Source organism: Sceloporus undulatus, chromosome 2, assembly GCF_019175285.1.
Source record: "Sceloporus undulatus isolate JIND9_A2432 ecotype Alabama chromosome 2, SceUnd_v1.1, whole genome shotgun sequence".
Taxonomy (NCBI): domain Eukaryota; kingdom Metazoa; phylum Chordata; class Lepidosauria; order Squamata; family Phrynosomatidae; genus Sceloporus; species Sceloporus undulatus.
The window spans coordinates 25,638,731-25,662,330 of record NC_056523.1 but is presented as its reverse complement, the minus strand read 5'-3'; the positions used below and the strand labels follow the sequence as shown (position 1 = coordinate 25,662,330).

At 41.2% G+C, this 23,600-nt stretch overlaps 1 protein-coding gene across 1 annotated transcript in view; it reads left to right on the top strand.

The window, feature by feature from the left end:
• Positions 1-3,238: 3,238 nt before the first annotated feature.
• Positions 3,239-23,600, top strand: part of LOC121920315 (protein CFAP20DC-like) — a 63,762-nt gene continuing 43,400 nt past the window's right edge. The window contains exons 1-3 of the mRNA XM_042447446.1: positions 3,239-3,430; positions 10,255-10,411; positions 21,270-21,410. Coding sequence (XP_042303380.1) covers positions 10,390-10,411; positions 21,270-21,410 — 163 coding nt within the window. The 5' untranslated portion in view covers positions 3,239-3,430; positions 10,255-10,389. The remainder of the gene's footprint in view (positions 3,431-10,254; positions 10,412-21,269; positions 21,411-23,600) is intronic.

The window sequence follows — 23,600 nt, the reverse complement described above, 5'->3', positions numbered from 1 at the left end:
AGTAGGTCTAGTTGTATTGGTACAAACAATCACATTTATGACTTTGTGTTCTCTCGTTTTTTAAAAAAAATGTTACCTGAGCATCTAGCAAGTTTCCATCCTCAACCTGATTTATAAGGGGAGGAGGAAAAGGTCAGTTATCCAAAGGTTGATTAATTTCAAAGAATGCGAAATGTTATGTCTGTGTTATGACTAGTTGAACCTCTGCTCCTACCAAGGATAACCTAATCATACTGTTAGTAATATGTTTAATAGGGAAAGCATGTTGCCAGCATCTTGATTTGCCAGTGTGGTTTGATGCTATTCTGTTACGTGTTCCAGATTATGAGAACTGCTCAAATAGCTTTAGGCCACGGCTTTGGATTCTTATAGTGACAACTGGATGCCATGTCGATAATATCTATATTTCGTAATGTTCACCATCTGGTAATCAGAGATGTACTGTCTGTGAACATTTAAACTGACCCTGGTTTAAAATATTATCGTTTATTTAAAATTGTAAAAAGTTCATGGATCCAGTTTTATGAGTCTGGTCTTATTTAATATATATACAATCTTTCAGAACTAAATAGGAATATAAATGCTTCTTGCACAAGAATGAAAAAACTCAATTTTTTGTTCTCTCCTTAAGTGGAATAGCCAGCATTTTATTTCACAGCTGAGATACATTCTGGGCAGAAGGTTCTTGGACAAATTGCAGAGATGCTGATGGAAAAGAGGGGGTTGCTTTTCACTGTTGTGAAAGGAGGTGAAAAATCTTATTGTGGTTGCCATTTTCTTCTGGAGAACAAGAATTTGGCAAACGTTAAGATCAAAATATCTATTTTAATCCAGGGATGAGAATTCTGGGCCTCTTTATTTATTGAATTGGAACATCCAGCATTCTTTACCATTGCTGTATATTGGCCAGGGCTGCTGATATTTTCCGTCCAATAAAATCTGTATATGTATGTTTCTTCTTCGTGGTCTCTGCGAATCATACAAATGGGTTTCACTGCGCCTTAAATTGCTCAAATTTGTCCTAATTTATTTTAACTGTACCATCCTAATGTATATGGAATTTGTTGTTATGTGCCTTCAAGTAGTTTCTGACTTAAAGAGACCCTAAGACCCTGTCATCATGGGGTTTTCTTGCCAAAATTTGTTCAGAGGAATATAAATGCTTAATAAATATCTGGAGGGTTGACATAATTCCCACTCTTGATATAAGCTTGGGAGAGGCAACTGTTACGGGGGTTAGGAGGCTGCATTGATCCCCACCCACCAGAGAGTCCCAAACCTTAAATGACAACCCCCTCCAGAGTACACAGGTAGCAGTTTGTCACCTGTAAAGATGTGGGAGGTAATTTTGCCACTTTTTTGCCCTCTGGGCACTTTTAGGCTGAACCATTTTTCTTTAAAAGGAATTAATCCAGGGGTTGACCAAAGTGCCAAAATTACCTCCCAGACTTTTAGAGGTATTTGAGGCCCACAAAAATGGCCCTAAGAGTTCATGCAGCCGACAGTTAGCACTTTGCCCCACACCTAATTTACAGTGAAGAGGCCTGTTTTTGAAAATTAACCCAAAAGCTCAAATACCTTTATATTAACGTACCACACAAACAGTTGCCATCATACCTATACAAAACTAAAAACTTGGTTGAAGATTAAAAATATAATATTTATTTATTGTGAGCTTTTTAAAAAAACATATTGGGGAAAGGTTTCCAGGTGTTTGGGGGATAGTTCAGGTCTCTTAAGGGCTCTTCAGACTGGCCATTAAGACTGGCCTGGGAACAGAGGGCATCGCATCCACATGACGCACACTCTGACTCCGCCCTCCAGGGCACCATGATACTGCGTGCCACTCCACATGGCGTGCGGCATCACAATGCTCCTCCAGTGCTGTGTCCTGACAACGCAGCATCGAAAGGGTGCCATATAGCTGTGGCGTTGCGGCCCCAATCTGGCCTTTCCAGGGCACAAAAAGGAGCCGCTTTTTGCACCTCTTTTTTGCACCCTGGAAAGGCCAATTGGGGCCGCAGCGTGCAGTTTACAGCCCCTTTGTCTTTGTTTAAAAGTTGATGTAAATTGTGTTTAATCAAAACTAGTTAGATCTGCAACTAATGTCGCAGCATGATGTCCTCCTGTTGAGGATTCTAGGTATTCTAATCTATTCCGTTCCTCTTGCTCCAGCAATTCAACAGCTTTCCATAACATCTGTCTATGCTCAGTCCTCACTGGGTTTTAAAGATGGGCTCTCCATAGGGTAATTTTTCTATAGCTTTTAAAATATGTCTGTAAGCTCTGCAGGTTCCTCAGGCCTACTGATATCACCCATCTGTTTATCACTGATGCCTTGAGTGGTCAACTCTCACAACATCAGAAATAGAGGGAATAACTGAACAAAGCTATGTTTTTATGAGCAGAGATTTGAAATTGTAATTTTTTTCACATTTTTTCCTTAAGGAGAAAAAATGTAGGCGATAGGAATTACAAGTGTGATGGAAATAGGTCAATAAAACAGCAACTGAATCATTTTTAAGGTCTAAAAATTTACCTTCAGGAGTAATACTCAGCTGTTTTCTGCTGGGAGAAATCTATAGAGAAATTAAGCCAACTGGAACTTTTTTGGACCACAAGGAAATGGATCATACAAAGGAGCTTCATTATCAATCTGAACTAAAGCTGAACATCACATCACCGTAGTCTAAATCTATTAGATATGTTCAAATTCAGTATCCTAGATGTCACTGGAGGAACAACCTGAATAGTTAGCAATAAATGTGGATGTTATTAATTCAGGTTTGGAGATATGTGCTCAAGAAGTGAAAATGGCATACTATGTTTTGTATCCATCTTTAAACGAACAAAGAGCCTGTGTAAAATGGCAGGTGCATTTTTTTTAAAAAAAAGAAAGTCTATAATGATTTCCTTTTTAGCAGGGTGACAGCATGTCCCAAGATAACACAAGCTTAAGGGGCTGAAAAAAGCATGATTGTTATAGGCTAGTGGCTTCTCAGTTCATATAAATTGAATTCTTTCATACGTTGAAGTGCTATGGAAATCTAGTGAAGAGTAGAGAGAACTGAAATAAAATTAGCATGTAAAGTGATTTTATACATCCAGGCTTGTAGCCACTAACTTTGAATTTGAGAAAGAAATCTCATTACTTATCTTGTAAAAGGGGTAATACTTAAATTCTCCACTTGCTGTCCTTGATATAAAGACTCTGCATATGAATGATAGTTTTCTATGGTTGCAGAGAGACAGTGGTTTATTGAATTGATGGAGATCTTTCTCAGTCCCATCCCACTTTCATGTTTCTCCTTACAGGATAACTGATTTAGGAAAGATTAAAAGAAGATTGTATTTGTCAACGATCCACAAGGAACTGTCTGTAACCCCGCTACATGCAAAAATACCTCTAGTTATGATCAAGCGCAAAATTGTAGGTATCTTTCCTGCTTTTCTTAAAATAATAGTTGACATCCCCATTTCTCTTCCGTTACAACATTGCTTTATAAAAGCATTTTAAAGGTGAACACCTCATTGCCCTGGGTTTTAGTGTACAGTATGACCCCTGTATCTGTTGGGTCAATATCCGCAACCCACTTCTGACAAAACCTATTCTCTGTAAACAATTTCTATGTCCTTTATTATATGGTATGCTTCCAGTGGAAGTTGATCATAGAGTCACACTGGAGGACCAAGAAATGTCTTGATAGATATTCTGTCTAGGAATCTCTATGTCTTCCAGTGGGACCTGTGGTGAACTTCAGCCAGAAGTAATCCATTTCAGTAAGGTTTGTTATTATCCACAGTTTCGCATTTCCACAGTAAGTCTAGTATCCCCCTGGGATCGTACTGCACATACCATATATACTCAACTATAAGTCGAAAAATTAATGCCCCAAAATGGACTCCAAAATCATGGGTAGACTTATAGACAGGGCAATGAGTTTATGCTTATAAATTCCCAGAAGTGCCCACCTTCCTCTGTAGCCTTGTAAACGGCTCCCTGTTTGAAGCCCCGGCACACTCTCTCATCCTCTCTCCCTCTGTGTGTGTGTCTGTGTCTGTGTGTGTGTCTTTGTTTTTCCTCTCAGTCTTCCTGCGCTGCCAGAGCTAACAAGCTGCTGCTGAGTCAAAGGACACAAACACATTGTATGCCCTGGCTTGTCTCCCGTTTTGCTTGGAAATTCTGGGGTTGTAAGGTGAAGAGAGAGAAAGATCTGCCCTCCTTTTGTGCAAGCCCTGATCCTTGGGGGTCCTTGGGGTGGAGAGCAGAGAAAGAGTGGTGTTTGTCCTTTTTTGCACGCCCTGATCCTTGGAGGTCCTTGGGGTGGAGAGCAGAGAAAGAGTGGGGTTTGTCCTTCTTTTTTACAAGCCCTGATCCTTGGGGGTCCTTGGGGTGGAGAGCAGAGAAAGAGTGGGGTCTGTCCTCCTTTTGTGCAAGCCCTGATCCTTGGGGGTCCTTGGGGTGGAGAGCAGAGAAAGAGTGGGTTCTGTCCTCCTTTTGTGCAAGCCCTGATCCTTGGGGATCCTTGGGGTGGAGAGCAGAGAAAGGTCTGTCCTTTTGGCAAGCCCTGATCCTTGGGGTTCATTGGGGTTGGAGAGCAGAGAAAGAGTGGGGCTGTCCTCCTTTTTGTCAGCCCTGACTCCTTGGGGTCCTTGGGTGGAGAGCAGAGAAGAATGGGCCTGTCTCCTTTTTTGTCAAGCCTGATCCTTGAGGGTCATTGGGGTGGAGAGCAGAGAAAGAATGGGGTCGTCCTCCTTTTTTTGCAAGCTGTGAGCTTGGGAGTCCTGGAATGAAAAGCAGAGAAGAGTGGCATCTGTCCTCCTTTTTTGTAAGGGGAATTGTGTGTGTTGTGTGCAAGGTTTGTTTTCTCTTTTCCATGCGAGACTGATGCTTGGGAGAGATCAGAGAGGGAGATATAGGGAGGGAAGTGGTGCTTTGTTCCCCCTTGATCTTTTGTAACATCCTCCAGTGTTTGACCCGACTTATCCATGGGTCATATCAAAATCCATGATTTTGGATCCAAAACTGCCCTCGACTTATACTGAGTCAACTTATACATGAGTATATATGGTACCTTCAAATATAGAAGTTGACTTTCTGGTTTATTCCACAGTGTGGTCTTGAATACATTTTGTAAGTGTATGCATATTGCATTTACTCAAGGCACTACTGACAGGAGTTTTTGTAGCATAAATGTTAAATAAAATTTGATCCAGAAGCATTAATGAGTTTTACCATGGATCACAGTTCCCATAGTTACAAAGCTTTTATTTGGTGTTCCAAGGCCATCCAAAAAGGCAGAACTTAAGGATACATTAGATGCTTTATACTGCTGAGTCCATTGGTCCCCTGGCCTGCTCACTGACTAGTAGCATCTCCAGCAAGAGTGTTTTTTGCTATACTACTGTACTAGGTTTTTAAAGTGGCAACCTCTATGGTCCTCCATTTTATTTGCAGTGAAGCAGCAAATAAGGGCCAGATTACTGGTTATTGATTTAACACACTGACAAGGATATCTCCAGAGGGAGTGGACAGAAGGATATTTTGGAACACAACAGGGGATAAAGAGAATCTGATCTTTTTTGATCTTTTGGCAAGAATCTCATATTTTGACTTTTGTTTTTCATAAGAATGCAGAGCATGGAGGGGGGTGGATTGCACCCTCTAACAAGCCTTTACCTTTGTTCGAAGCTGTCCACATGTCTGGGATGTAACTCCATATTCAACATTTTCCGGTGTTTCGTAGGTCATCGCAGCCTCTACACCCAATAGCATCCAGAGTACAGTATCAAAATATGTATGCTGGATTGATATCATGGGATAGTAGGACACTTACAATCGGTTACCTCTCTCCACACACTACTCTGGTATATTTACCTGCCCCCCCCCCCACATACATGCTTTAAACATTTGGGAGGATTGTTATTTTAGTAGGGCGTATCTCTTGTTGTGTGTTCTAAGAGTCATTTTAAACTTATGGCAACGGGATTTTCTTGGCAAGTTCTTTCAGAGGAAGTTTGTCATTGCCATCCTTGGAGCGGAGAGAGTGTGACTTGGCCAAGGTCACCTCGTGGATTTCATGGCTCAGCTGGATTGGGAACCCTGATCTCCAGAATCCTAGTCCACCCTCAAACCACTATGCCATACTGGCTGTATTAGGGCCTATATAATTAATACATAAAATATATTTTTAAAGCTACAGAAGATTTGAAATATATAGAAATAAACACATAATATTCGCTGAAGTAGGTTAGAAAAATATGAGCTATGCAAGAGAGCACTTCAAAAGTGCAAAGCTCAATTACATTTCTGAAATTAATGTATGACTAATGACAGGATTACTGCTTCCCTTTTAACTTTTGGTTCCATCTAAATATTTGCTCTTGTTACCTTCAACAAAAGAGATTTCCCTTAACTACAGCTGTATTTATACTGAGACACATACTAACACTATCGACATTATTTTGGCATACATGGCATTTCTTATAGTGTTTTTTCTTTGTGTATGACAGTATGTTTGTTTGTCATATGTAATTTGATTCCCATTCAGTACTGATTCCATTGTTGAAGCCAATGGAGTGAGATCAATATTGTCAGATTTCCCAGAGAGATTTTCTTCTGTATCTTTCAATGACTGTGTACTTTCCTATCAAATGACTGGTGTTGTAGTGAGCAAAGTAATATCAAAGTGTGTATTTCCTTCTGTTTAATTTTTATATATAGAATAGATCATTCCCATACCTACAGACTCATTGTGCTAATCCTCAATTTCGGCACATCCATGTCCTTCCACAGAATTTGTAGTTGTGCATAACTATAGGATGTATCACAAATTGGTCAGATGGGAATTAGTAGTGTAAGAAGAGAGACCAACAACTAATGGGTTCCTGCTGAGAATGTATCTTTTGTGGGCTAAACTTAATATTGTACTCTATTGATAAGAAGTCTCCTCTTTCTTTTTTAAACCTTAGGGATTCTTTTGACATAGAAGAATAGTATTTTCTTAACAATACTGTGGATTAATACAGTGATAGTTCCAGCTAGAGTAGACCATTGAATCAACTGCTAGGGAAACAATAGATATTGTATATACTCATGTATAAGTCTAGAAAAATAGCTCAAAATGACCCCCCAAAACTGAGTTGACTTATCTACAGGTCGTAAGTACTGTACTTAACTCTTATTAAAAAAAAAAAAAAGAACCATCCTCTGGTGAAAAGCATGAGTATAACTGTCCTGGAAGCAACAGATCCCCTCTTCCTATCATCCATCCAACCTTTAGTAGAGCACAAATGGTTATGCCTGCTGGAATTTTCTACGTCTTTGGCATCGTTCCTGTACTTCATCCTTTAAATCCTTTGATGCATGCCCACATTTTACCCTCCATATATCCATGGGTTATATCAAAATTTTGGCCCAAAAACCTACCCTCTCCTTTTACATGATGAGGTCAACCTATAGTTGAGTATACCAGTATGTAATGTTCACTGGTTTCAAGACATCTACTCTAATTGGGACTGATTTTGGATTCAGGCCATGCAAACTGAGAGCTGATGATGAGAGCATCATCAGTGTTACCACTTTCCAGTGGCACAAAATAATAGCTATGGTGGTCCAGTGCGGAAATCTTTTTTTGAATGGATTAAGATAAGTTCATACTCCGCTACTGTTCGTTTGTCTATATCATGGATTTCCAGAAGACTGTCATAATAACAGGTGTACACAACAGGTGGTACACAATAGATGTTGGTGACATCCCCCCACAATGACTGTGAAAATGAATTCTGTATACCCTGTGAATGATATATTGTTCAGCATGTGCATATGTTCATGTGTGGAATTCTGACAAGATAGACAACATCAAAACTCTTGAATTGATCCTGATCTGTGAATTGAAAGATTGAGATGGAAAACAAAACCTGATTAAGATTTTAGCTCATTTATTTATTTTGCCTGTAGGAACAAAAGCTAGTCTCAATTACCCAATATTAGTCCTGACAAAAGTATTATTTCTGAACCTGGATATAAAAGAAATTAGTTTTAAAAGCAGTGAATTTACATAATTCTACTACTATATTGTTTCAGTAGAATTCAAAATATAGCCATGTTAGTCTGTAGAATCTAGTAAACAAATTTTGCAGCACCTTTGAGACTAACGAAGGAAGAAGTTGCAGCATGATCTTTTGTAGACTATAGCCCCATACAGACAGGCCAAATAAAGCTGCTTTGGGTCACTTTGGAGGTATGCTGTTTCAATTATGCATGCGTCCTAAACGCCGAAGCTGCGCAAAGCGGTGCTCCAGTCCTTAGGACTGGATCGTGGCTTTGGTGCAGCTTCCAAAGTCTTAGAATGGTGCATCATTGAAACAACATACCTCCAAAATTGACCCGAAGCACTTTATTTTGGCGTTGTATGGGGCCAATCATACTATCCTCAGATGTATATAGGAAGTACTGAAGTCTACAAAACTCATGTTGCCAGCTTCATCAGTTCATAGTCTCAAAGTGCTACAAGATCTCTATAATTGTTTCAGTAGCTTCATTTTTTTTGGAAAATTAGGTGGGGTACAGACCAACCAAAAGGCGATCTGTGGCGCCTTGTTTTGCGCGCAGGAAGCTGCAGCGGACAAACTGCAACGACTTCTTCTTGTGGTGGCAAAAAGAACCCACAAAAGGCGTTCTTTCTGCGGTGCCCTTGTGACGCCGCGTGTGCCAATGGCACACTTGCGACATCCCAGGGGATGCGACGTGCAGACGCTAAGCATCCGTCATGTCAAAATGGCGGTGCCATTTTGACGCCCTCATCTCGTGCTAGGGGTGAGGCACGTATGGGTGTTGCACCTCAGCCAACCCTTAGCAAGTGACGACTGCGCTCTATAGGCCCGTCTTTTCAGGGCCTTAGGTTCATCTTTTTTCCTTTGCTCTTTTTTCTACCCATTCTTCCAATATTTTGTCTGTAGTGAAGGACAGAGATATTTGTAACGTATTGGCATGGTAAGCAACTATTACTTAAAATTTAGGTAACATTGGCGGGATACAGACCGCCCTTTGGGGTAGCCTGCACCCCGCCCCTTTCCCCCGACAGATCAAGGCTCAGCCTGCCACAGCGGCAGCCCCAGAGGCCCCAATCTGCCACTTTCCTGTACACAGGGAAGCGGCAAAATGCCGCTTCCCCACGGCCTGGAAAGGGGTGTCCTTGGGACTTCATGCCCCAAGGACACCCAACAGCGGAGGGGAAAGGAGAAATGGGCGGCTCAGCCCCTTTCTCTTTATAATCGCTGGCGCGGCTGTTTAAATGCTGCACCAGCGATACGGAGCTCCTTCTGGCGCTGCTGAAAGGGCACCACAAGCGCCCTCCAGTGGTGCCAGACGTCATGTCCACAGTCATGACATCGTAATGGTGGTGCTCATGTAGAAAGGGTGCTGCAATTACAACATCCTTGGGGTGCGGGTGTCTGGAAAGAACACCCCGAGGCAAACCTAGTATGTATCCAGCGGCGCCAGGACGTCTGCGTACGTGATGTCGTAATGGCAGCGCCCATGTAGAAAGGACTGAACATACTAGGGACCCGAGCAACCTTAGTACATATCCAGGCCGGCGCTCTGGATACCGCCATTAATTCATGGAAAGCCACTGTATTGGTTTGAGTGTTGGACTCAAGAGATCAGGATTTGATTCCCCACTGAGTATAAAAATGACTGGGTGACCTTGGGCAAATCTCACTCACTCAGCTTCACGCATGGAAATGGCAACCCCTCTGAAGAAACATGCCAAGAAAACCCTATGATAGGTTTCCCCTAGAGTCTCCAAAGTCAAAATTGACTTGGAGGCCACACAACACAAAAACAAAACACTCATTTAAAGGGAAAGTAATCACAAAGTGTACATAAGTGCTGTTCAAAGTGGATGTCTCTGGACAGTGCTAGTCTGAGAGCCATCGACTGCTAGTCCACAGCGATTTTCCAGGACAGAAAGAAAGATTTGTGGCAAGTGGACAAAATGGTGCTAATCCCTGGAACATTGAAGGGGGGGGAAACAATTGGTTCCTTAGATCAGATAACTAAGGAAGCAGTGGTGTAAACTGTTGGTCCCTTAGTATCCATGCCAAGGTTCAGATGTGTTTTTGGAGTGGCTGCAGATACAGACACATAGACACACAAGCTCTTTTATATTATAGGTAGCAGATTTTGATATTGGTTTCTACTGCAACTTAGGCAACGAAGTCACTAAAACCTATTTTTCTCTTTTCTAGTGGTGCAATCTGGGCATTGACTTGGTAGCTTTCACCAGTGAGATATTCAAAGGAGCTGTTTTCCAATCACTGGATGGCATAATAGTTTTCAGCTAATTGTAAGCTGCGAAGAGCTTCACTCTGAAATCAAAGCCCATGGATACAACTGATGAAGATGGTGTGTTAACTTGGACCTCCCAGAAGTCCATTAGATATCAATGCCAGCCTGTCTTGTCAGTTTTTTTGTAATTATTTGAGAGTTTAAATTATTCATTGTGATTAATGTGACCACAGGTCATGCATTCCTGGCTCATGATATTAGTTAAGTGTAGTTCCAATGTAGGTAGACCACTAATTTTTTTTCAAACAGCCTTCATTAACTGCATTGTGGAAAAGGTTCCATCTTAATTAGCATACAAAACTGCTATAACTTCTGCCAGCTACCTTTAGATAAGTATTTCATTAAGCATTTTGAAAGAGAGCTTGTTATTTAATTATCAGAGAGCTCTTCTGTGAAGAGACTTCATTTACAAAATGGCTTCTAAAGAGAAAACTGTGAAGAGTATCCATATAAAATCTAGCCATTATTAGAAACGGACAGTTAAAGAAGAAAATAGATAGTTTTGATGGACTTCACATTAACTCTTCCCAATATTATTGGTGAAAAAAATCCTATTGCTTGTCAAAACATATTAATATTTGCATTTAGCATTGATATATGTGTATGTAAGTCAGCTTTTTTCCTGTGGTTCACAGAATCTAGGCTAAATTTCACCCCTCTTTTTATTCAGATTAATCAGGCCCCCAGCTCTTTCCCACAAGGAAGCTTTAAAATGCTTGTGGCCAGAAAAAAACTCAGGCCTGCTATTTTGCTTGTTAATGTAAATTTTCCTCAAACCTGATCATTCTTTGCTTTTTGGCACATGATATTCAGGATTGCTTAGGTTTTCTGTCTTGGGGATGTAGACCTTTTGGAGTAGAGATTTGATTTAATGGTCTTCCTCCAATCTAACTCCCTGGTCTTATAAATTTTCCTTCTTCTACCAAGCTTGTCACTTCTCCACATCAAAATAAGCTTGTCATGAACATTTCCTTTTTTTTCTACAATCTATACCCAACACGACGTTATGTATTAAATATTTATACCCTGCCTACATCAGTGATCGGAACTCAACTTACAAAAAGCATAAAAACAAGTTACACAACTTAAAACAATAATTAAAGAAACTAAGCACATACTATATCCTGTAATAAGTTAAAAACAGCTTTTAAAAGTTTTAGGGTTTTTTTTTTGTTTAGCCTTATGTAAATAAAATGTTTATAAATTAAAAAAGTTTTAGGGGTTTTATATTATATACATATTATTTAATAATAATAATAAATATTATTTATATCCCGGTCTTCCGATTGAGGACCGAGGCAGGTAACAACAGAAAAAATACAATTACAACAGTAAAGACAACAAGCCCCACAAAACCCCGACCCAACCCTCCTCCCAACTATATAAACAGTAAAAAAAAAGTTTTAAAAAATACATCAAAGTTAAAAACAAATCACAAGTAAGAAAAATAATAAAAGGGGATTCAATGGTTCTGGACATTATCAATCGGGGGAGGCCTGCCGGAAGAGAAAGGTTTTCGTCGCCTTTTAAAAGCCTCGAGTGAGGGTAATTGGTGAATCTCTTCCAGCGGTCATTCCAAGTTTTTGGAGCTTGACAGAAAAGGACCTCCAGGAGATCACCGCCAGTCTGGTCTTTCTAGATTGTAAAGGTTTTTCCGGAGGATCGGAGTGTACGGAAGGATTGTATGGGAGGAGGCGTTCCTTCAAGTAGACTGGACCCAGACCATGTAGGGCTCTATAGGTGATAACCACACCTTGTACTGTGCTGGAAGTAATAGGCAGCTAATGCAGTGATTTTAAAATAGGTGTAATATGGTCGAACTTGGATTTTCCGACAACCAGCCTGGCTGCCATGTTTGAATCAATTGGAGCTTCCAGACGTGGCACAAAGGTTGCCCCATGTAGAGCGCATTGCAGAAATCAAGGCAAGAGGTTACTAGAGCATGTACGACCATTCTAGGTCCCCGCTGCTCCAGGTAGGGGCGCAACTGGCTGTCGCATCAATCTGAGAAGACAGTTGAAGCGATGAATCCAGGAGCACCCCAGAGCTGCGGACGTAGTCTTTCAGGGGAAGTGTAACCCCATCTAGAACTGGCGAACTTATCCCATACCTGGATTGGGGTTACTCACGAGTACCTCCGTTTATTTCGATTAGCATAAGCTATTTTCACTCACCAATCCATTACCGACTTCAGGCAGTCATTCAAGGGGAGATGCCCTCCTTGTCCACTGAAGCAAGCCACGAATGAGTTAATGAGGCCCAAAGGCTTTGATGAACAGCCAAGTTTTAATTTGGCATTTAAATGATGAGTGTCAGTGCTAATCGAGTCTCCAATCGCATTGGTGCCAGTCAAGGGGGAGGGCATCCCACAATTGGCATGCTATGGCTGAGAAGGCTCTCTACCATGTCCCAATGGAAGATCTTAATCATCAGGCAGGCACGTATGGAGGGAGGCATTCCCTCAGGTATCACATAGGTGTTCAAATAGTTATTCCCTCAAGGTTCCAATTTGTTTAGGACTCTACAGACTGGAATGTATTGGTAGCCAGTACAATTCTTTTAATATTGGTATGATAAGCTGATAGGCCCCCAGTGGCAACGATGGATATAGTAATAGTCCCAAGCTGCATAGTTGCTCTTTCAAAAGGAGTGCAACCATATCCAGGACAGGCTATTTACCCATTTCCCAGATCCAAAAACCAGCAACCCACAGAACATTCTTCATATTGGAATTCAGTTTTAGTTTATTGGCCCTTTTCATAACTCACCCTCTAGAGATGGACAGATGGAGAGGATGGGAGATTTCTAGGGAACTGCAGTTCCTGATTAATGTGGTCTTCCTTAGTCAAAGGAACTGGGAGCTGAGGCGGTAGGGGAAACTTTCGACCTGGAGATTGCAGACTTTGAAGACCCTCTGCCATCATTCAGCGAGCAAGGAAGAGACAAGGGGAGTTTGCACCAATCCCAGCGACTGATAAGTAGGAGACACTGACCTAATTAGGCACCTGGTATTTTGAGACAGCAACCTATAAATCCCCTAGTCACAGCCTGGCATCTTTGTTGCTTTCAACCCCCCTTCTTGACAACTAGCAGTACCCTTCTGTGTTAGTGCTTTGGACTGGCTACAATTTACAGTTGTTTTACTTCTTGCTGACCTTGTTTATCTGGACTACTGACTTGCTGAGTAACTCCTGGACCAGCTGACAAGGATCCTCTTGCTTCTCCCTTCATCCTGCTGGATACTCAAACCGGCTTCAGGACGGGATATGGGGTGGAAACTGCCATGGTTGCTCTGGCTGACGATCTTCATCTAGGCATTGACAGAGGACGCGTGACCCTGTTGGTGCTTCTAGACCTCTCAGCGGCCTTCGACACAACAGATCATGACATCCTCTTGGAACGCTTGGGAGAGTTAGGAATCAGTGGCACTGCACTCCAGTGGTTCCGGTCTTTCCTCTCTGGTAGATTCCAGAGGGTGATGCTCGGGGACAGTCGCTCCTTGAAAACGGAGCTTAAATGTAGCGTCCCTCAAGGCGCCATACTGTCCCCGATGCTATTCAACATTTATATGAAGCCACTGGGAGAAATCATTCACAGACATGGGGCAGGGTGTTATCAGTATGCTGATGACACCCAAATATATTTCTCCATGTCCCAATCAGCAGCTATGACAACAGATGGCATTTCTCCCCTCAATCAGTGTCTTGAAGCGGTAATGGGCTGGATGAGGAAAAACAAACTCAGGCTGAAACCAGACAAAATGGAGGTACTTACAGTAGGGGCCCCCAAACCAGGTACTGTATAGGGTTGCAACCTCCAGACCTAGATGGGGTCACACTCTCCACAAAGGACTGTGTTTGCAGTCTGGGGGTGCTCCTAGATCTGTCGCTTCACATGAGAAATCAGGTGAATACGACAATCAGGAGCGCCTGTTATCAGCTTCGGCTGATACGCCAGCTGCGCCCTTTCCTGGAAGTAAAGGATCTAGAAACTGTTGTACATTCACTGGTAACTTCATGACTTGATTTCTGTAATGCACTCTACATGGGGCTACCCTTGTGCCTAGTCCGGAAACTTCAACTAGTGCAAAATATGGCAGCCAGGCTGGTCTCTGGAAAAACTAGGAGTGACTGAATAACACCCATCCTAAAATCTCTTCACTGGCTGCCTATTAGTTTCCGGGCACAGTACAAAGTGTTGGTTATAACCTTTAAATTCCTACATGGCTTGGGCCCAACCTATTTGAGGGATCGCCTACTCCCACATAATCGGCCCCGCACCCTCAGGTCCTCTGGGAGGAATCTATTGCAGCCTTTAAAAACCAGACTAACTGCTACCTCCCAGAGGGCCTTCTCTGCAATTGCTCCCAAACTATGTAACGGCCTGCTGGACGAGATCCGTCAAATTGCCAGCTTAGACAGCTTTAAAAAGTTGTTAAGATGGATCTCTTCCAGCAGGCCTTTCCTGAATAAAAGTGCCCGGCCACAGAATGACTGCTCCCCACATCATGTATTAGCCCACCGCTTTGTCCTCGTATTTTTTATTGTGTTTTAATAGATATTTTTAATTGTAATATGTTTAATCCTGTTTTAAGGGGGGGGATTTGGGACATAATTTTGTAAATGTGGATTGTAATGTGTTGTGAGCCACTTTGATTGTCGTGTCACAGAAAAGCGGGATACAAATAAAAGTTTTATTATTTATTTATTATTACTCTGTGGCTGACCTGGACTGAATTAACTACTCAACAGCTCTTATACTGTAAACACTTGATTTTTGGGATACTTGCTGACTGGACATCCCTCATGCAGCCCATCACAGCATCTAAGCACTGGGCCAGCATCTGCACAGCCCCAGCTGACTCAGATGATGACAAGGAGAAATAAAACTGACTGTCATTAGCATACTGAGGGCACCCTACTCCAAATGCCCTTGTGGCTTCCTGTAGATATTGAACAGAATGGGTGATAAGATGGAATCTTGTGTCACCCCATAGCTTAATAGCCATGAGGCTAAACACGAATCCCCCAAAGCTAGTCTCTTGAACCAGCCCTCTAGATAGGAACAGAACAACTGCGGAACAATTCTCCTACTCATATCCCACAGTGCTGGTCTAGTAAGATATCATGAACAAAGGTCCTGTTTGTAATATTAATGGTCCTACATATTTTTTATTTTATTTTATTTGGACTAAAGACATTCTAACTAACAAATAAATAATCAGACAAACAAAGCATACAAAATAAAAAAGAAAACATATAATAAACATTCAACTGTACTAATGACTTCTATACAATACATTATATTTTAACGATAATAAAAAGACTTTATAATCTCTATTCTAATACCATTGTTATTTTCTTACATTTTAAATAACCCGACACATTTCAGCCTCTATCAAAATTACCCCCATTCAGAGTCTGCACCATAAAATATAAATAAAATTCCATTAAATATGTTGCCCTGGGCAACACAAAGTCAGTTATACTGTCTACAAACATAATATACTTAAAAATGCAAACATCCCAGGTACCAAGGATCTCAGGGGATATAATTTTCTAGTCAGAGAAAAATTCCACTGTCCATGGCACCTGGAATGCTAATGTTGTAGATACCAAGGATGAGTAAAAGATTCTAATGGGCATGATAGAGAGTGTGATCCAAACTGCAGAATACCAGAATGATGGTATTTGGTTTGCAGATTGGATTAATGTTTTATCTCAGAGCATCGCCATCACCACCCCTGCCAAACTTCAGTGGCACCATTAGTTGAAATATACCAATGTCTAAGGTAAAGGAGAATTCTCATTATGGAAGGCAGCAGTGGATGACACCAAGGGGAAGGCAGCAGTCAGTGTGCTATTGAAAATGTTTTGAAGTTTTATTAGCTCAGCTTCTCAGATGTAGTGAAATGGATCTCTGCTTGCCCAGAGAGAGGAACTGTCAGTGGCTGTGGGCATTCTTGTTGGCCATTAGTGGGAAAGGAGAACGTTTTAGATGATTGCCTGCAATTAGAGTCTCCCCAGAACCAGGTGGTAAATTTTGAATGTTCCTGTTAGTGAGCAAATGTGTCTTGATTTAAACAGACTGTGTTTTTTCAGCCTGGGCTATACTCCTGTGATCCAAGTACTTTACTGAGTGTTTTTTTTTAAAAGAAAAAGATGATACTGTAGATATGCCATTTTAATTTTCTGTTTATTCTCTCCAGGTAATTTGAATTTGTAAGGCTTTCAAGAACCATCATTTTGTTTTTCAGAGCTGTACCATCTGTGCAAACAGCCTTTTGCCATCCATTACCTAGTTGATTTGTTATGTGTCAGTGGGATGGGGGGATGTCTGTCATATTGAAATGTTTATTGAGTGGTGCTCACAATGGTGACAGCTGAACATGGTGCTCTACCAGCTGAGGGCAAGGGAGAATTGGCATTGCTTTCCAGTCAGGCTGACATGGAGGTAGATTCTGCCTGTTATGTGCTATACTATAAAGGACATAGGATCATAAAGATGAATTGCAGTATCTCTCCTAGTTAGATTAGTGAATATCTTGAAGCTTGCTATCAGACCATTTCCCATTGTGACTAGGAGAACGAGTTTCTCTGTCCTTTTGAGATTTTGATGACTTCTCTGTATGTCTGTTTTGTGTCTCAAGACAGAATATATCTGAAACATTTTATCCTGCCTTTCCACAGCTTCACCATGCCTGCATAACATCATAAAGCAACCATTTTAATGTAATACAGTAAAAATCAACACAATCAAAACAGACATAACCCAAAATGCCGACAGTTATAAACAGAAGAGGTTGATCAGCAGCCTAAATCTAGCAGCCTTCCAAAAGAGAAAGAAGACACACAGCCAAGTCTCTCATCAGGGAAGTCATTTCAAAACTTGACACAAATAAAGTAGACATACAGACCTTTGCTATATATACAGTGAAAACATGAGGAGCAGAGCCACATCAATTGAACAAAGGTAGCTCTTATTTTTGGGACAAACATATCAGGCTTGTCATCCTTCAAGAGCTACAAGAAATGTCTGTTTCTGTCTTGGTAAAGTAATCCTACCTTACCAATCTTTTGAAGTCCTATGGGGGCATCACCAAGTATGTTGAAAACAGTAATTCACTGTAGATCTTAGATGCCTAAATTCCCCAAAGGGGTTTGATAACATCCTTCAATGAAGTTTATTGAGTATATTTAGTATTTATATAACAAGAGAACACTACATCTTTTAGACTATTAAATGAAAGAAGAGAACAGAAGTAAACAGGTTGATCTTGTGGCAGGAAATAAGGAGATCCTCCAGGAATCTGTTCTGAGACCAGTGTTGTTCATATTGTTCATAAATTGAGTTGCTGTGAGCTTTGGATGACCCAGTTATTTGAAGTGGTGAAAACTGAAACAGACTGTGAAGAGCTCCATTTGAGTGAATGGCATAAAGGGATACTTTGGGTACATGTGGGAAATACTTCTGTAAAGGACACTTTTGGTAAATTCATCTGCATGCAATCTTTGCATCAGGCTACAGCTTAACCAGGGAACTATGCCTCAGTTTACTCAGAGGACCCAGACTTGACACTTCCCGAGTATTTGTACAGAACGCCTGGTGTTTTTATTAAAAGAGTGAGTAGAAATTGGTCTGATTTGTGAAACAATGCAAGCTAATTATCTTGCACTGAATTTGGGAAACTTTCTATTCATTTTAATCAGGATTAGAGCAGTGAGACTAAGCCTTTGGGGTGATCCATGGAATTGAGAATCAGGTGGATAAGGAGATTTCTTTTTTGCAAATCTCTTTGGATATTTCTCTGGAGGCTGAGCTATATCCTCACATTTTGTTTCAGTGTTTTCTTATTATGCTACAAAGCTGATACAGAATGATTGGTTTGTTCAGCTGTTCTCTTTTTGGCCTCTTTCTTCCTTTCTCTAGTTGAAGTTCTTTTGTTTGTTTTGTTCTAGTATTATGGCAGATTACAGAGAACAGTGCTATCCAGTATGGTTCTGCTGTTCTTTTTTAAAAATATATTTATTAATAATTTTCAAAATAGAAGCATATATACATACACAGATTTAAAAAAAAACATAAATGAAACAAAACAGTGACAAAGCAAAACAACAGTAACAAAAAGAAAAAAATATATAGTGGGCTATTCTTATCCGTGGGGCAGGATTCGTTCCAGACCCGCCATGGATGAAAAAAAATCACAGGATCTCAAGTTTCACAGTTTGCAGTTGCAGTGCATGCGCTTGCAGCTGCTGTACCACAGTAGCAGGCACACACTGCCATTAACAGAAATAGGATTTGCCATCCATGGATGCTGAAATCTGCAGATGGCAAGGCCAGGGTTGGGGAGGGAGGGCTGTATACTGTAATGCCATTTACTGCATCTCCTTCCATATATGGTGATGGGGAATACAGTGGTTTGGACAGTTCTAAATGTAGTGTTCATTTGTATCTCTTTACTATTTAGGATTTTGTCTGTTTTTTTCATAGCTTCCCTTCTCATTCCTAGTCTTCTGATTTCTTGACTGCATTCTCCATTATGATCAATGTTTGATTCTAGGTACCGAAACTCTTACTATTTTGATGTAGAATATTTCAGTGGCCCTTGAGGTCTCTTCCAATTCTATGATTTCCCCATTTTCTAGGTAGATTTTATGTATTTCTCCTGTGGTCATTTGTTTTCTTTATGTTGAGCATTAAGCCTGCCTTTGCACCTTCATCTTTGATTTTCCTTAGTAATTGTAATAATAATAATAATAATAATAATAATAATAATAGGTTTATTTCTAGCCCGCCCAATCATGAAGAATCCAGGCGGGTTACAACAATAAAATACAACAAATTACAATAGAGTTAAAAAAATCAAACCCTAGACCTACCACCACCACCACCCATTCCCAGTACTAAAACAGAATTAAACAGTAATAATATTAAAATATTAAAACATTAAAAACATTGAAGAAACAAAAAAATAGGCAGAAACATTGGCGGGGGGAAATAGACAGATGAGGGGACAAATATCTCTATATCTGGGGAGGGTAACTAAGTTGGAAAGGCCTGCTGGAAGAGATCCGTCTTGAGGGCTTTCTTGAAAGCTGCCAGAGTGGAAATGTGACGGATCTCCTCCGGCAGGTCGTTCCATAGTTTAGGAGCAGTAGTAGAGAAGGCCCTCTGGGAGACAGATGTTAGCCTAGATTTTTTTGGCTGTAGTAGATTTCTTCCAGAGGACCTTAGTGTGCAGGATGGACAATAGGGAAGAAGGCGTTCCCTCAAGTACTCTGGGCCCAAGCCATGTAGGGCTTTAAAGGTAATCACCAACACCTTGTACTTTGCCCGGAAACTAATAGGCAGCCAGTGCAGGGACTTCAAGACCGGTGTTATATCGTCATTCCTAGACCAATTGTTCCAAATCTATAATGTTTTCTGCTAGTAGTATGGTGTCGTCCTCATATCTTAGATATAATATCTAAATGTAATATCTAGATATACTTAGTAGTATGGTGTCATCCACATGTCTCTTCTCTTTACCTCCCCAATAATAAAAAAAGCCTTTCCTCTTTTCTCTAACTGCCACTTAACCACATATTCTTATTTCTCCTCCCTTTCTTATCTTGTCATTATTTATTCTTCAGTAAATAACTATCATATACCAATGTTTCTTTCCTAAATCTTAAAGCAAAACCCCCTTAACTTTACTTTCTAAATGTCAAATCCCTGTTCAGAACAAATGCTGTTCTGTAGTAATTTGCTTGTACATCACCAATATCAACACAGCTCTGAGAAGTGGCCTGGTTGAGCAATATGCATGGCTGTGGGATGAGGTTTATAGTATCAGGAAACCACCCCACAATGTATGCATTAAAAATAACCAGCAGCAGAACAAAAAGAGTAGTCTGTTGTTTTTCAATCAAATCTGTAAAGAGCAAAATTGCTATACTTCTATAACTCTTCTGGATAGCAAGGGTGTTTCTGGTTCATCCTGGTACGGAGAGGATATGTATTGACAGTGCTCCTCCACTGCTAAGTGGGATAGAAGCAAGTCAGGGTGACACAGCAACTGAAACAAAGCCCCCAGTTTTGGCCATTTGTTCGATTTGCTTACTGGCTTTCTTCAAATGTAATGACTTCTGTGGAAGAGTAGCAAGAAGAAAGTCATTGCTGAAATCACATGGACAACATGGGTATATCAGATACTTGGGAGAAATCACCATGGTCTGAATTGTGAGACCAGCTAATTGTTGAGTGTATTTTAATAGCAAATCCCCTCCACCCTGAAATCTAATTAATTCTTATCCCCATACATAAATTATTTTAACAGTAAGCTAACAGCAATCATGCATATGTAATTATGCTTACTAGAAAAGATATAACGGCTGGTGATTAGTTGAAGATTTAGGGAACTCGAAAGGCTGAAATCATTGTCTTGTCCAACCCTCTTCTAAAAAGGCAGGACTATAATTCTTTATAACCCTAAAGAGTTTAAATTATGTGAGCCAAACAAGAGCACTTTGGTAATCCAGCATAGGGCATACTGTTTTGCTGTATGTAACCTGGAACATCCACAAACCCGAGCCAAATGTCACCTTATGCAGCTTTTTTTATTGTATGACTAAATAACAGAAGGGATATACTACTGAGGTTATATCGGTTATTTGAGGCATGCCTCATTAGTTTAAAATGTATCAGTACTCACACATTTAAGGAATGTTGCAGCATTATATAATTTGTTTCTGTGTTTCTGGGCATTCTGACATATCGTTTAAAAGCTAAGTGATCCTGTCCATTTGAGGCAGTTATTTTGTGGGTTGCATTATCATCATGATTATTCTTGGCTGTTTTGTTCAGCCAATCAGAAAAGTGAAGCCTTTGCCATTTTTTTCTACAGCTTTACACTGATTTTTTCCATTCACAGTTGCTGGGCCAACAGATACCATACCTCGAGCTTGTCAGTTAAATTCAGATGTGCCACAAGTCACACAGCTGCTGAATATGGACAAACTCCGCCCAGCAGAACAAAAATGTGTAGGTCAGCCCATAAACTCATCAGAATTAGGTAAGTTGTCTTATGAATACTCTACAAATGAGTGACTTCTAAGAGCCCTGGTCATCACTGCCCTGCTCAGGTCTTGCAGACTCACTTGGTGCTTCTGTACAGTTATACCCCAGACTCATTTTGATAGCTCTTTGGTCTTCATGATTCTGTACATTTATTTATACATGCTCCCCAATTAACCTTATGGCCTGTATTTACTCTGAACTAACATGGGATTTAATTGCATACACTGGACTCTAATTCGACTCTTTTTGTAGTTTGGAAGAACTTATTGCATCAGAGTTTATTTAAGCATAAAACAGTTTTTGTTCACTTAACTTTTGTGCATTTACACATCTACATGGTTGAATCTCTTGTGTACACATGTGATAGCAATGCAAATTGAATGTTTTCATTCCAAGTTGTAACGCAAAAACATTTGGAAAAATCAAAAGATGTATGTGAGCGTGCATATGAACTACATCAGGATACTGTGAGTGAACAAATGCTCATGTATGTTCATCAAGCCCGCAGTCTTAGCTTCATTTTTGACTCTTCTCTGTCATTTATTCCCCAGATCCAGGCCACTGCCAAGGCCTGTAGATTCTTTCTCTACAACATTGCCAAGATCCGTCCATTCCTCTCAGCCTCTAATGCCAAGACTCTAGTCCATGCCCTAGTGGTTTCGCGACTAGATTATTGTAACCTCCTTCTGACAGGGCTTCCTCTTTCATACTTCCATCCTTTAATCTCTGTCCAGTATTCAGCTGCCAGTATTGTCACATCCACTCGCCGCTTTGACCATGTTTCACCTCTTTTATCCTCCCTTCATTGGCTCCCCTTCCCCTTCCGCATCCGGTACAAGCTTTTATTATTGACTTTCAAAGCCTTCCATGGATTGGCCCCTCCTTACTTATCTGACCTTCTTTCTCCTTACATTCCTACTCGCACCCTTCGCTCTTGTAGTCAAGGTCTCCTGTCACAGTGTAGGACTACCACTGCCCCCTCCCGAATTCGTCCCTTCTCGCTTGCTGCCCCTTACTCCTGGAACCTTCTTCCCCCACATGCACACCTCATCACTTCTCTACCCAGTTTCAAAACTGAGTTAAAGACTATAACGTTTAGAGAAGCATTCCCAGAGGCTAACCCCTCTCTGACCCAGGAAGCCTCCTTTTAACCATTAATTAAGAAGCCAAGCACTTCCTCCAGTCCATCTGCCTTGGTCCAGGCCTCGGAGGTGGAGAACTGCTGGACCTGATCCCATTCCCCACCACCACTCCCTTCTCCTTTTGTGTCGTGTCTCTAACTTACGGTGACCCTATGAAGGCCCTTCAAGCCACCCTGCTATCAACAGTGCTGTTCAGATCTTGCAGACTCAGGGCTGTGGCTTGCTTCATCCCAAGCCCAAAACATGTGGACTAAATGAAGCGTCTTCCGGCCACTTTGAGGGTGTGGCATTTACATTATGCATGCCCCCAAAGTGGCTGGAAGCTGCTCTGACACTACCCTCTGGCCCAAAGGACCAAATTAATCCGTCATTTTAATCTGTCTCCTGGACAGTGCGGCTTGGGATTACAGGTGGCGGCCTGCTTTGGGAGCAGTCCGTGTGGTTGCCACAGTTCTGGCTGGAGCAACCAGAGACTGCTCCTTCCTGACTGTCTGCTTTGCTCCTGAGTCTATCTAATAATAATAATAATAATAATAATAATAATAATAATAATAATAATAATAGTAATAATAATAGGTTTTATTTATATACCGCCCAATCACTGGGAATCCGAGCGGTTTACAATAGAGGGGATAACAGACAGTTCCCTGCCCACAGGCTTACAATCTAAAAGACACGACACAAAAGGAGAAGGGAATGGTGAGGGGGGAGGGGATCAGGTCCAGCAGTTCTTCTCTCCCTCTGAGGCCTGGACCAAGGCAGATGGACTGCAGGGAGGGCTCTTCTTCTTCAGGCTAGCCCTGATGGAACTGGGCCAGCCTACTCTCCCCCTCATAGGCTGAAAGTTGACAGTTAGGGAGGGAGGAGCCTCCTTCTTCAGGCTAGCCCCTGATGGTACTGGGCCAGCCTTCTCTCTCCCTCAGAGGCCGAAAGATGACAGTTAGGGAGGGAGGAGCCTCCTTCTTCAGGCTAGCCCCTGATGGTACTGGGCCAGCCTTCTCTCTCCCTCAGAGGCCGAAAGATGACAGTTAGGGAGGGAGGAG